Here is a 13,128-nt window from a genome sequence, read left to right as displayed (position 1 = left end):
GCGGGAAGCGAGCTCCTTTTCTGTTCCCGGGGAAAGTCGAGAGAAGAGCGGCTCCACATCGCCGACCCACGGGGCGCCAAGAGCGCGCCTACCACGGTGCCGGAGCCGCTGGAGAACCCGGCGGAGAAGGGGAGGAGATCCCGGCAGACGGCCCTGAAGAGGAGGGCGACTAAGACTGGAAGCAGCGGCAGTGTCTAGACGAGGGGGATTACCTAACTGTGACGACAGAGAAGTGTCCTCAGACTCCGTCGATGGTCCCGACTGCGCAATGTGTGGTGTCTTTCCCGCTTTGCCCGCAGCAGCAACAGAACCAGCTCCTTCAGCCAGTCGCCATTTCCCGCCTACCGACCTGCTGCACCGCACGGACAGGGACCCGGATGGAAAGCGGCCTCACCGCGCAGGCGCCTTGACTTCCTCCTCCCCCACCGGCCACAATTCCGCGAGGTGGGAGGGGAAGGAATGCAGGCGGCCAGAGCGGCAAAAAAAAGAAAAAAAAACCAGCTTTTATTTCCGTGATGAGCGTTAGAGTTCCTGCTGCCAGAAGAAACTCACAAGCTGGAATTCCGGACAAAAACTGTACGCAAGGCCTTCGGACCGAATGGAGTAACAAGGACAAAACCTATCAGATAGGCCAGAGCCTGGGGAACACTTGTACTTTAGGGGCCTCCGTAGCTGGCTGTGCAGTGGTCTTAGAGTAGGGCGTAAAGTGTTGGGAGTGGAGAGGCGTGGACCCGAAGGACGGTCTTTCCTCCCGCAGCTAACGGAACTGCTCAGGCGGAGGTGGGAGGGGAGCTGCCCTCGCCCCGGAGGCGGGGCTTAGGAACGCGTCGCGCGTCCTGGCGGCCAGGGTTGAGTAACCTGGGCGCGCCAGGTGGGTGGAGCCGAGTGAGACGAGGTGGGACTAACGCCTTGGCGCGCTGGACGAGGTGGTCAATGGAAAGCGCTGCCCAGGCCGGGATAAGACGAACCTTCCGTCCTTCCTGGTATCCAGGTACTCCGTGAAGGTCCTTCCAGTTCACTGCCTAGAGGGCACAGCAGTTGCTGGCGGATCTGTCATAGAACCCACACTTCGACTCCACCACGTTGGCGGCAGTGGTTCTGAGAAGTCACATCATTCAGGCGAATGGGTTCCTGTTCCTACCTGCAGGCTTTGGTCAAACGGCCGACACCTCACGTGGTGAAAATGTGTCAATACGGAGCGTCCAGTCCAGAATATCAGAACACCAAGCCTAATGGTTGGAAGAGCAGTCTTTGCTTACTGAAACTCCGGACCACTGTCATTATTCAAACAAGAAATATTTATTTTAAAAACAGTGTGTTAGAACCAAACTAGATACAACAGTAAACGAGGCAGACACGGACCCTGCCTTCCCAAAGTTCACAGTCACGTTAAGAAGACAAGCAGAATTTAAATACAGTGTGATAAAATAATGACAGGCGTGGTAAGAGTATATTAGAGGTGCCGGTGATGAGACCTAGGAAGGCTCTCGTGAGATGACATCTAAGAGACATAAAGGAAGAGCGTCTAAAGGAAACAACAGATGTAAAGTTCAAAGACGAGATTCCACTGAACAGTTCTGTGCGCTGGGAATGGAGAGGGACAGATAGGTGAAGCCGAGAGGCAGGCAGCCTTGTGAATCTGGTTTTCTTTTCAAAAGGTGGAGCAGATTGAGTTGTCTCCTGAAGGCCTTATATAAAATAGTCCTTTCAGAATTCAGAGTTCATTTGCACTCTAAATGTAACTCGTAAAAGAACGCTCTGAACGCAACATTTATTGAGAGCCCATGGTATTCAAGGTGCAGAACTGGTAGTAGTTACCAAAATAATAGGTTCCTGAAAAACTTTACTAGAAACCAACAAATAATTGCTGATAATCCATTATGTATCATGGAAAGCAACTACCCCATTTGATAGCTGATTTTTAAATCAGGTAAAAATTGTAAATATTTCTGGAAAAAAGTGTTCGAGGTAGCAGTTATTTCAAACTTTCAGTATCTTAAAACTTGTCATTTACAAAGCACTTTTATATGCATTTTGATTGTCCCATCAACCCTGTAAGATAGGTGGAATTGGTGATATTAGTCCCCCAAATCTTCAGTTGAAGACCTTACTTCCAAGAAGAGAGTTGGAGTTACTGCTGCTAAAATTCCTGACAAAAACTTAAAAAGTGTATGTGTGTGTGTGTGTCGGGGGAAGAGATAAAAGGGAAAACAGATGCCTTATCCAAAGACAATTAGTCAGCCCGTAACAATCAGGACTCAAAGCCTTTTTCTGCTTATTACACCACATCCTACTGTCTCCTGCGACAATGTTACTATTATTAGATGTTTAGAAAGGTTGCTGTCAGTAGGCCTAAAAGCTTTTGCAATTTAACATTTTCACACCATTTTTCACAGAGAACTGGTATGTTCTATTTTTCACCTTAGTCATTTACATCCAATGATCTCTACTAGCCTCTTTTCTAAGTGGATTGTTGTGAAGATCAAAAGAGATTTTTTATGGAAAACACTCAGCAAGGTGTTTTCCTTGCTCCTTAAATGGTAGTTGTTAATGTCATTAAATTTTGGTAACAACCCTGTCCAAGATTTTAGAATAAAATCAAGTTTTAAAATATGAGCTTAAAAACTCAGAAGTTTTTAGATGCAAAGCAGTAGCCTCAGAAAAAATTGTGCAAAAAAACTAGTAGCATGCATGCTTCTTAAACTATTCAAAACTATTGCTATATGAAAACTAATGAAATAGGATGTTCACTAAGTAATGTAATATAAGTATCTTGGATCTTCAGTCTTTCAGTACATTCCTTATTCCAAGGTATATGGAATACATTTACCTTTTACCTGACTTATAAGGCATATGCACTACACAATCTTTATATTAATATATCTCCAGGAGTTACATGTTTATCATTTTCTTATTGCAACAAAGGAAATAATATCCATAATAAATATTGAAATACCAGAACAGTCATTTTGCTCCAAGATTGCAATCACTTGATGGCAATGGCCATCTGAAACTTATGGTCAAAACTACTCTTTAGTTTTCTCTCAAACCTGCCTCTCTCAGTAATCTCCATGTTACAGAATATATTTTTTCTTATATCTAACATCCAATCTACTGTTAAGTACAATAAACTAAACTTTCAAAATATGTCCTGAATCCAAACACTTCTCACCTCAACTACCTCCCTAGTTCAAATTCAAGAACCATCACCTCTCACTGAAGTAACAGCCTTTAAAGTCTTCCTGCTTCATTCTTGAACCTTCTTCAGTCTTTCCAACATGGCAGCCAGAGTGGTAATTTTAAACCTCTATAAATTTTCTGTCACCCTTAAAATAAAATGTAAAGTCTTTACTATGACATGCAAGGCCCTTCATTAGGTGACTCATGGCTGCATCACTGACTACATTCCCTACCTCTTGCTCTTTGTACTGCAGTAATATTGGCCTACTAACTGTTCTTTGAAAAAATGTACTCCTGCATCAAGGGCTTTATACTTTTTGTTTCTTCTGCCTCTAATTATCTTCTCCTAGACCTATGCTGTTCAGTAACCGTGGGCCACTATCCTATGTGGCTACTGGGCACTTGAAATGTGCTATGATGAAGGAACTTAATTTTTAAAATTTTAATTAGCTTAAATTTTAAAATTAACACGAGTGCTTAACAGGATTTACTTACATTTGAGGTGATGAAAAAAATTCTGAAACTAGTTAGTGGTAATGGTTGCACAATACTGTGAATGGCACTTAATGCCACTGAATTATACACTTTAAATATAAATGTACAACAGTATATTTTATGTGTTTTACTACAAAAAAAAATGTTTCTAGGTATTTACTTAAAGGTGTAGAAAACTTAAATCCACCCAAAAACCTGAACATAAATTTTTATACAGCAGCTTTATTTATGATTGCTCAAACTTGGAGCATCCAAGATATTCTTCAGTAGGTGAATGGATAAACTGTGGTACATGCACACAATGAAATATTATCCAGCTAAAAAGAAATGAGCCATCAAGCCATGAAAAGATTTGGGGGACTCTTGTATGATTCCAATTAGATTACATTCTGGAAAAGGCAAAACTATGGAGTTCAGTGGTTGCCAGGGGTTTAGAGGTAAGGAAGGAGGAATTAAGCAGAACACAAAGGATTTTTAGGGCCATGAAACTATTCTGCATAATACTACAAAGGTGGATATGTATCATTATACATGTGTCCAAATACACAGAATGTGCAATACAAAGTGTGCATCCTAATGTAAACTAAGGACTTTGGTGGATAATGATGTGTCAATGTTGGTTTATCAATTGTTAACACTGGTGCAGGATGTTGATGGTGGAGGAAGCTGTGTGTGTGTGTGTGTGTGTGTGTGTGTGTGTAGGAATGGGGTATGTGAGGATTCTGTACTTTCCACTCAGTTTTTCTGTGAACCTGAAACTACCCTAAAAAAGTAAATTCTATTGAAAAACAATACTTGATTCAGTTATTGGAAAACTCATGTTTGGGACATGAGTATATGAATATATTCATTGAACTTTAATTTGATGAACACCAAATATTTCACTGACAAATTGTCCAGTGTCCAAATTGAGATGTGCTGCAAGTGTAAAATATATACTAGATTTCAGATTTAATAAAAAAAGAATATAAATATCTCAGTAGTAGTATTCTATATTGATTACATGCAAAAGTGGTAATATTTTGGACATATTGGTTAAATATCAAAATTTCATCCATCTTTTAAGTGTGGTTACTAAAAAAATTCTAATTACATAGGTGGCTTGCATTATAATTATATTGGATAGTATTGCACAGGATATTCACATTGTTCTCACACCACCTCTTCAGAGAGGTCCTCCCCAATGATCATATCTAAAATAACACTCCTCTACCACTATTCTTTTATTCTGATTTTTCTCATGATATTATTACTATGAGTATAGAAAATAATTATCTATTTCTTCCTCTGGCATTTAAGTCCATGAAGGCAGGACTTTGTCACTGCTGTGTCCCCAGTACTCAGAACAGTTCACTACACATCAGGTACTGAGTAAGTAATTCAAAGAGGGATCATTGTTCTTTCATGTATCGTTAGGCTTATGTGTTAGGGGGTGGGGTAGACAGCATTTTGAGGACTCAAATTATTTGATGAATCCCAAGTTCACATTTCTGGGTCTCTCAACATTTTAACCCTGTATTTCCAAACACAGACAGCTACATTTGTATGCCTTCATGTTCATTCTACTGCCATTTCCAATCTGCTGCTAAACCCATCCAATGAATGTACATTTCAGTTATTGTACTTTGCAGTTCTAGAATTCCCATTAGGTTATAATTTTCATTTCTGTGCAGATTTACTTATCCGTTCACTCATTAACAGTATTTTCATTTAATCTTTAAACATGTTTTTAATACATATATTAACAAATTAACAACATAATAAATGACAAAGGCCATTTCAATTTCTTAAACTATGGATGACATTTTCTTGTGTCTTTGTATGTGTAGTAATTTTTTGTTGAATCCTGAACATTGTGTATATGTCATATAGATTCTAGACTGTTATCTTCTGAAAAGTGATGAGTTTTATTTTAGCAAATTCTTGTTATGAGTGGTCACCTTAAAACTAGTATAGGTTTAGTTTGTTAGTTCCTATCTATGAAAAGCCCAAGAGTTTCACTAAGTTCTAACTTGGCAGGACTCAATCTCCATCCCCTGTTTCCCCTGACAATCTTGTCAGAGCTGCTGGGGGCAGGTCTAGTGTAGGTCTTACTCCAGGGCATGGTTTTTACTCCTAAGGTGCAACTTTTCTTGTGTTTCAGTTGGATGCCACAATTGTTAAGGAGATCTCTACCTTGGCAGGTCCAGAAACCCAATGACCCTTAGCACTGCTTTCATGCCAACACTTCTTGACCTCTGGTATCTCTGTTCCAGTATCAACTCTGTAGCAACTGCTATCTGGTAAGCATGATGTGGCCTTGCTCTAATTATACACAGCCCAGTCCTCAGCCATGGGCATGTGGGGAAATCCTACATGGATTTCTTGGACTGTCTCTCTGAATAGCTCCGTCTTCTCTGATGCCCATCCCACAGATTCCAACTGTTTCAGCTACTCCCCACTGTGATCTCTGTCTTCTCAGCTCAGCACTCTGGCCTCTTAATACCACAGGAAATTAGCTGATTGTGATGCTCTGCTGCTTTTTCCCTTCTCTCACAAATTTCAGTTGTGTGCTGTCTGAAAACAGTTGGTTAATATATCTTTTCCAGTTTTATAGTTGGTACTAATCCAGGAGGGTTAGTCAAATTAGTCAATCTTGGTCAGAAGCGTAAGTCTCCCTTTCCTCAGATTTTCTGAGGTGGAATTAAGGTAAAAGGAGCAGTTGTACTCAGGTGGCAAAACAAAGAAAATACTACCTGCTGGAAGTCCTTTAAGGAGGAAATTGGTTAGAGAGAATGAAGGTACAAGGCAGAAGCAGAAATGGGAGTTGTGAAACAAAGTTGGTGGTATTCAAGCCCATGTTTTAGTTGTCCTCAAGTCCAGGAGACTCCTGCCCTTTATGCAGTTTGCCTACATGAACCATTCTATTTCCTCTTTTTTCTGGGATAGTTGGTTGAATTGTCATTTGGTACCCTTAGTGAGGAGAGTCTTTTAAAAGGAACTGGATGTAGCCCAATTAGAACTTAATGTTGATGGTGAGACTCAATAAACTAGAATTTGGAAATGTATTAATGTCACACTATTTGAATGTTTTATTGGAGCCACAGGGCCAGGCATGTGGGAATGGAAGTTCCCAAGACCAGCCATTATGGGAACTATCTCCCTCATAAGTATGATTTTTAAACAAATTCTCAGTTCTCATATTCTAGCAAATTTTGTTGTTATGGGAATAAAAACGAGAAGTCAAAAAGGCACACAAGCTTAAGATGTTTTTAAAATGAAAGGATGTATTTTGGAAGTGATTTTGAAGTCATATTCACATTTTCCCTAGAATCATTCTTCCATGTACATTTTATATTTTGCATTTTCTTTTTATGGGTCAGTAGTAGGAGACCTGAACTTAAAAGGTTCTCCTTATCTTAACCCTTTCATACCTCATTAGCCTCATTTTTCTCTCCCTTGCTCATGATACTCTAGCTTCACAACTGTAATGTTTTGGTTAAGGGAAATATGATTATCTAGAACCCTAGAGACCTTGGAAATTTGGAACTTTGTTTTTTTTAAGAGCTCATTTTACTGTTTAAAAATTTCTGGTTCATGTGTTTACTTGTATATTGTCTAACTACTTCCACTTGAATGTAAGCTCTATGAGAACAGAAACCTAGTCTATTTTTTGTTTCTTTAAAAATTTTTTTTAATTAAAAAACTTTTTATTGAAGTATAGTTGATATACAGTATTATATTGGTTTCAAGTGTACAATGTAGTCATTCAACAGTTATCTACATTATTAAATGCTACCCCAATAAGTGTAATTATCTGTCAACATAAAGATGTTACAGAATTATTGACTATATTCTCTGTGCTGTACTCTCATCCCCGTGATTAATTATTATAATGGAGATTTTGTGCCTCTATCCCCAACACACACCCCTCTCATGGTAACCACCAGTCTCCTCTCTGTGTCTATGAGTCTATTTCTGTTTTGTTTTGTTTAGATTCCACATTTAAGTGAAATAATGTGGCATCTGTCTTTCTCAGCCTGGCTTATTTTACTTAGCATAATACAACCATACATGTTGTTGCAAATGGCAGGATTCCTTTCTTTTTTATGGCAGAATAATATTCCATTGTGTGTATGTACACCTTCTTTATCCATTCATCTACTGATGGGCACTTAAGTTGCTTCTGTATCTTGGCTACTGTAAATAATGCAAACCCAGTCTATCTTATCCACCGCAGTGTCTTTACTACCTAGAACAATGCTGGGCACAAAGGAAGCATTCAGTATTTGTTGAATAAGACAGCACTACAGTAAACAGCCCTAGTGTAAAAATTTCTGCTATTCTAGTTTAAGCTTAGCTTAAAATAAATTCTAAATTTACTAAAATTTTAGTGTTAAAATGTAACTATTTGCATCACATGAGTGTGATGTGTGTATATGTATCAGAATCAGCAAAATAGTAAAACAATTTTAATTTTAATTTATTAGAACCCAGTAAGTAATGATTTTAAAAGCAGAATTTCCACCAAATTAACACTTAATTCAGGGCAAAAATACATTTGAAAAAACCTAAATCTTAAGGCAGAAGTAAAATATTACAAAACCAGCATGTCTATAATGCCAGAATTTTAAGATTCACATAGTATTTTATAGCACTAAAATGTTAATACAGTCAGAAATATTATCAATTGGTCCAAGATTTCCCAGTTTATAAAATGTATAGACTGCTAATTGAGGAAATTTTGTTTTGCAAGTAGTAACTACCATATAACGAAATGATTCCTTTTATGACAAAGGAACTAATAAGGCAGGAAATCTCATGGGTTTCATTTGTAAAGATTTTATAGCATTAAATATAAAGTATTACTAGCAGTATGTTTTAGATTCATCTCCCCGCCCTTAGGACCAAAAGGTATAATTCCTTCATTAAAATTTTTTCTTAAACTATCTCAATTTTTAACTCCCTTTAACTCCATTTTTAAAAATTCTGTTAACTATCATACCTATTCATTATAGGCCTGACTATACTTAGTAAAGGCATGGATTTTTTTTTGATTATGGTAGAAATAACAATTTCAGTAAATCACTACTAATAATTTCAAACTGAAGTCTAAGAATTTTTGCACCTCCAATAAGTGAGCAACCTATATATATATATATTTTTTTACTTTTGTAGGTTTAAATTTTGACTAGAACCTGAGTACAGGGGAAATAAAAAAGCATTTTATCTTTATGTGCAATAAACAGTAGCCCTTTTGAAAAACAGAGTTAACAACCTTAAATTTCTCCTATGATCAAAACCTTTTTAGGGAGAGGGATAAATTTAAAAGTGCTTTAAATCAGAAAACAGGAATTAGCTAGCTTATGCATTCCACTGCACAGTGTAAAAAAATGCATTTAAAATAATTTTTAAGTCTAGCAAACATGAGGTTTATGGGTTCTTAAGTAACATATTAAGTAATTACAAAGATTCTTCATCTCTATTACAAACATTTAAGCTATTTTAATAAAATGGCTGTAGACCTCACTGTACTTCTATTTATCTGTGCATTAATAAAAAGCTGTTAAAACTCTTTATTTAGTACTTCTGAAAAGTCTAGTCAAATAAGATCACAAACTACCAGAGAAGTTTGAAATATTAATTGCAGATTCATTTCAAAGTTGATTTAGCTTCTAGAATTGGCATTTAAATCATGAATATCTTCACCAACTTGAACTCTGAAATTATAATAATTTAGCCAATATTGGTTATAGGTACAATACTGGTATTAGGTGGAAAAATAAAAAGAAAATATACTGTCAATCATGCATTTCACAATTTCATAAACTAAGTAAGATATAGCCCATAAATATTGTTGTCTTTGCAGGTTATCTCAACTTCCATAAGGCCTCAGCTGAAAGCTTATCTGCTGAAACACATCAGCACTCATGTAAAATAAAGAGAGTATAGGGAAGTGATTTTGCACATGCTACCTAGTATTTGGCTTCCAGGTTCCCCTCTTTTATGTTACTATTCTAGATATAACTCCATGTAGAGCATGAGATAAGGGGTAGATGGAAGAGAACACCTGCTGGGCTAACAAGAATATATTATTGTATAAAAAGTTTTTCAGCTGAATAACTGTTCTCACTATGGTTATGTGCAACATATAAACTGTACAACCATATTTTCTTGTATGTCCATTTGTGGAAATATTTAGGCTCAGTAAAATGTAAATTATACATTAGTTTGCTTTAAACGCAAGGATTGCAGTTTTGCTAACTTTGTTTTTGGCTCAACTGTAACATAACCAAAGAAGTCTCTGCTTTAATAATACAATATGAAAACGTTCACATATGTACATGGGTAATTCCTTCATTAAAATTTTTCTTAAACTATCTCAATGTATCTTTACAACTGATACAACTGATCTTTACAACAAAAGTCAAAAACAAAGTAGAAATTATTCTATTTTACAGCACTTTAGGTTTTCTGAAGTTTTCCTTTAGGACTTAAAGGACATCATTGAAACGTTGCTTTCCATAGTCTGCAGGATCCATTTGAAGTTCTCGTTCTTCATCATCTATAAGGGAAATAATTATGTATTAAGAATATTTTAAAAATCACTTGCAGAAATCCAATTAATGTCTCATTTTTCTCTCAGTCTTAAGGTAGTCTTCTGGTCATTATTTTATACCTTCTGCAAACAGTGTTCTATTTCTCAGTTGCTTGTCTAAAGGGTGGAAGATTAATCTTCACAAATCTTTTGATGATAGATTAGAGACAGAAAAACAGAGGAAAGTACAGTAAGATATATATAGTTAGCAAAACTTTAGGAACCCACAAACATTGTGTTATCCCTTTATGTAAACATATTTCTATATAGATGAAGCTTAGTCCTTTAAAGCTTTGGTAGAAACTGTTCTGTACACCTTTTCATGCCTTTAAAAACCAAACATTTTTCTAATTATAAAAGTAATCCAGGAAAAGGATTAAAGATTGTGGAATAGGAAGGCAAGATGGAAAACTCCTTCCAAAAACACATAAAAGAGAAACATACAGCAAATGCAACTAGACCTGAAAATCACCTGAAGAGTGCAGAACAGACCCCTACACCTGAGGAGGAAGAGAGAGGACCACACAGAAAAAGGTGAGGTGGGAAAGCTGAGACTGAGCTGGACCCAAGCTCTCCCTGGACCATGGCCTATAGATGGGAGAAAAAGGAACAGGGTGGGCAGGGGTAAGGAGCCCAGGAGTGCTGCACACCTGGCCCTGGAGATCTGCTCTGGGAGCATGAGCCCACATTACATTTGGTTCAGGTGAGTATCAGGGCTAGACACCAGTGGCAGGTGGAACATTCTGGGAGGCTGACTTCAGCCACTGTGGAGGGCATGCACGCTCTGCCTGTCCTGAGACCCAAAGCAGAGGCAGCAGTTCAAAAGACTTGCCATCAGTGGGATGGGTACCAAAGAAGATGAGGGTTGGACAGAACTCTCTGTCAATAGAAATGGCAGGTGAAAGATACCTGCCCAGCCCTTCTTTGGCCAAACAGATCAGGAACTCCCGGGAGCCCCAGACACTACATCACCCTTGCTGGCAAAGCAGCCCTGAGGCTCTTCCCTGTGCATGCTGCTAACAAACAACCCACTTGACCCAGTGGCAGTGTCAGACTTTGCTGCCTGGCAGGCAAAGGGAGACTCTCCCAGCTTGCTTGGCTCCATTTCAGCCCAACTGGAGAGGTGCCTGGAGGAGCCATCCCCAAGAACTCCTTCCTCTCTGTAGGTGTCCAAAACCAGTGCTGCACATCTGGCTGGGGCACAATGGTCTGCCCATCTCATTAACCCTGCAGCTCTGCCATGGCTGCAGGCCAGGCAGAGGGTGGCCATGCCCACAGTAAGCCAAACAGAGAATCCTGAGCTGATCACAAAGGCAGCAGCTCAAGCAAACTGCTCACCCAGACTTAGACCTCTACAGAAGCCAGACAGAAAGGTGGTCCTGCCCATGGCACACCAAACAGCTGGGGCCCCCACAAAATAGAACCAGGCACTAGAGAGTAAAGAATCTTGAGCTTCGGAGCACTAGAGCACCAATTCTTCATAAAGCTTTTATTCTTTAGGCCAGAAAGCATAGCAGAGACATCTAATACAAAAGAGAAACACAGAATTCCCGACAAAATGAGCAGGCAGAGATATTTGATCCAAATAAACTGCAAGAAAAAACCCCAGAAAGAGGGCTAAATGCAACAGAGATAACCAATCTTCTTGATAAAGATTTAAAAATAAAAGTCATAAACATACTCATGGATTTACAGAAAAGTATTCAAGATCTCAGGGAGAAAGGACTTCAACCAAGAGACAGAAACCTGATAAAGAGCCACTCAGAGCTAAAGAATACAGTATCTGAAATGAAACATACAATGGAGGGATTTAAAAGTAGATTAGATCATGTGGAGGAGACAGTAAATGAAATAAAAATTAGAGAACAGGAAAACAAAGAAGCTGAGGAACAGAGAGAAAAAAGGATCTCTAGGAATGAAAGAATGATAAGACACTATGTGATCAGACCAAGAAACAGTATTTGCATAATTGGAGAAACAGAAGGAGAAGAGAAAGACAAAGGGATAAAAAGTCTCTTTAAGGAAATAATTGTTGAAAACTTCCACAATCTGGAGAAGAAAACACTCAGGTCATAAAAGTGGAGAGAACCCATAACAAAAGGAACTGCAGCAAGACAACACCAAGACATATACTAATTAAAGTGGCAAATAACAAGGATAAGGAGAGTGTGTTTAGAGCAGCCAGAGGGAGAAAAAAAATTACTTATGAAGGAAATTCCATCAGGATATCAACAGACTTCTCAACAGAAACTCTACAGGCCAGAAGGGAGTGGCATGATATATTTAATCCCTAAGGCTAAGCAGCTTTTACCAGTGAAAATAAACCCACAGTAAAGGAAGCAGACCAACTAATTATCAAGCAAGTACAAAATTAAAACAAAAGTAGGAAAATCAACTGTACACAAACTCAGTCAAGGGATACACAAAAAGTGTATGACATCTGATACGAAAATGTGGAGGAGGAGGAGGAAGAAGAAAAAAAGTACCTTTAGATTGTGTTTGAAATAGAGTAATCAGCAATTTTAGATAGACTGTTATATAGTAAGGAAGCTATAGCTAAAGCCTACAATAAATACACACACACACACACACACACACACACACACACACACACACACACACAATAAATTAGAAAAAGAGAGAGAAATCCAATCACAACACTAAAGACAACCATGAATAACAATAGAAGAGTACAAGAGACGAAAAAAGGAACAGAGAGGAGATATAAAAAAACAGCCAGAAAACAATTAATAAAATGGCAATAAGTATATATCTATCAACAATCACTTTAAATGTAAATAGACTGAATACACCAATCAAAAGACATAGAGTGGCAGAATGGATAAGGAAACAGGATCTACCTATATACTGCCAAG

At 38.2% G+C, this 13,128-nt stretch overlaps 2 protein-coding genes across 5 annotated transcripts in view; both read right to left on the bottom strand.

Annotated features, from left to right (window-relative positions):
* The window catches only part of CTDSPL2 (CTD small phosphatase like 2), an 82,640-nt gene extending 81,906 nt beyond the window's left edge, over positions 1-734 (bottom strand). The window contains exon 1 of one of the 3 annotated variants that reach the window (XM_036905386.2): positions 218-734. The gene's annotated coding sequence lies outside the window, so the exon portion shown is untranslated. Of the gene's footprint in view, positions 1-212 lie in introns of all 3 variants that reach the window. The other 2 variants (XM_036905387.2, XM_036905385.2) reach the window with 2 other exon arrangements.
* A 7,386-nt stretch (positions 735-8,120) lies between these two features.
* Positions 8,121-13,128, bottom strand: part of GOLM2 (golgi membrane protein 2) — a 163,058-nt gene continuing 158,050 nt past the window's right edge. For both annotated transcript variants that reach the window (XM_036905378.2, XM_036905379.2), the window contains one exon: positions 8,121-10,219. In XM_036905378.2, coding sequence (XP_036761273.1) covers positions 10,149-10,219 — 71 coding nt within the window. In that variant the 3' untranslated portion in view covers positions 8,121-10,148. The remainder of the gene's footprint in view (positions 10,220-13,128) is intronic.

The sequence above is a fragment of the Manis pentadactyla genome, chromosome 11, assembly GCF_030020395.1.
Source record: "Manis pentadactyla isolate mManPen7 chromosome 11, mManPen7.hap1, whole genome shotgun sequence".
Taxonomy (NCBI): domain Eukaryota; kingdom Metazoa; phylum Chordata; class Mammalia; order Pholidota; family Manidae; genus Manis; species Manis pentadactyla.
The sequence above is the reverse complement of the archived record's forward strand: the minus strand, read 5'-3'. Positions and strand labels throughout refer to the sequence as shown.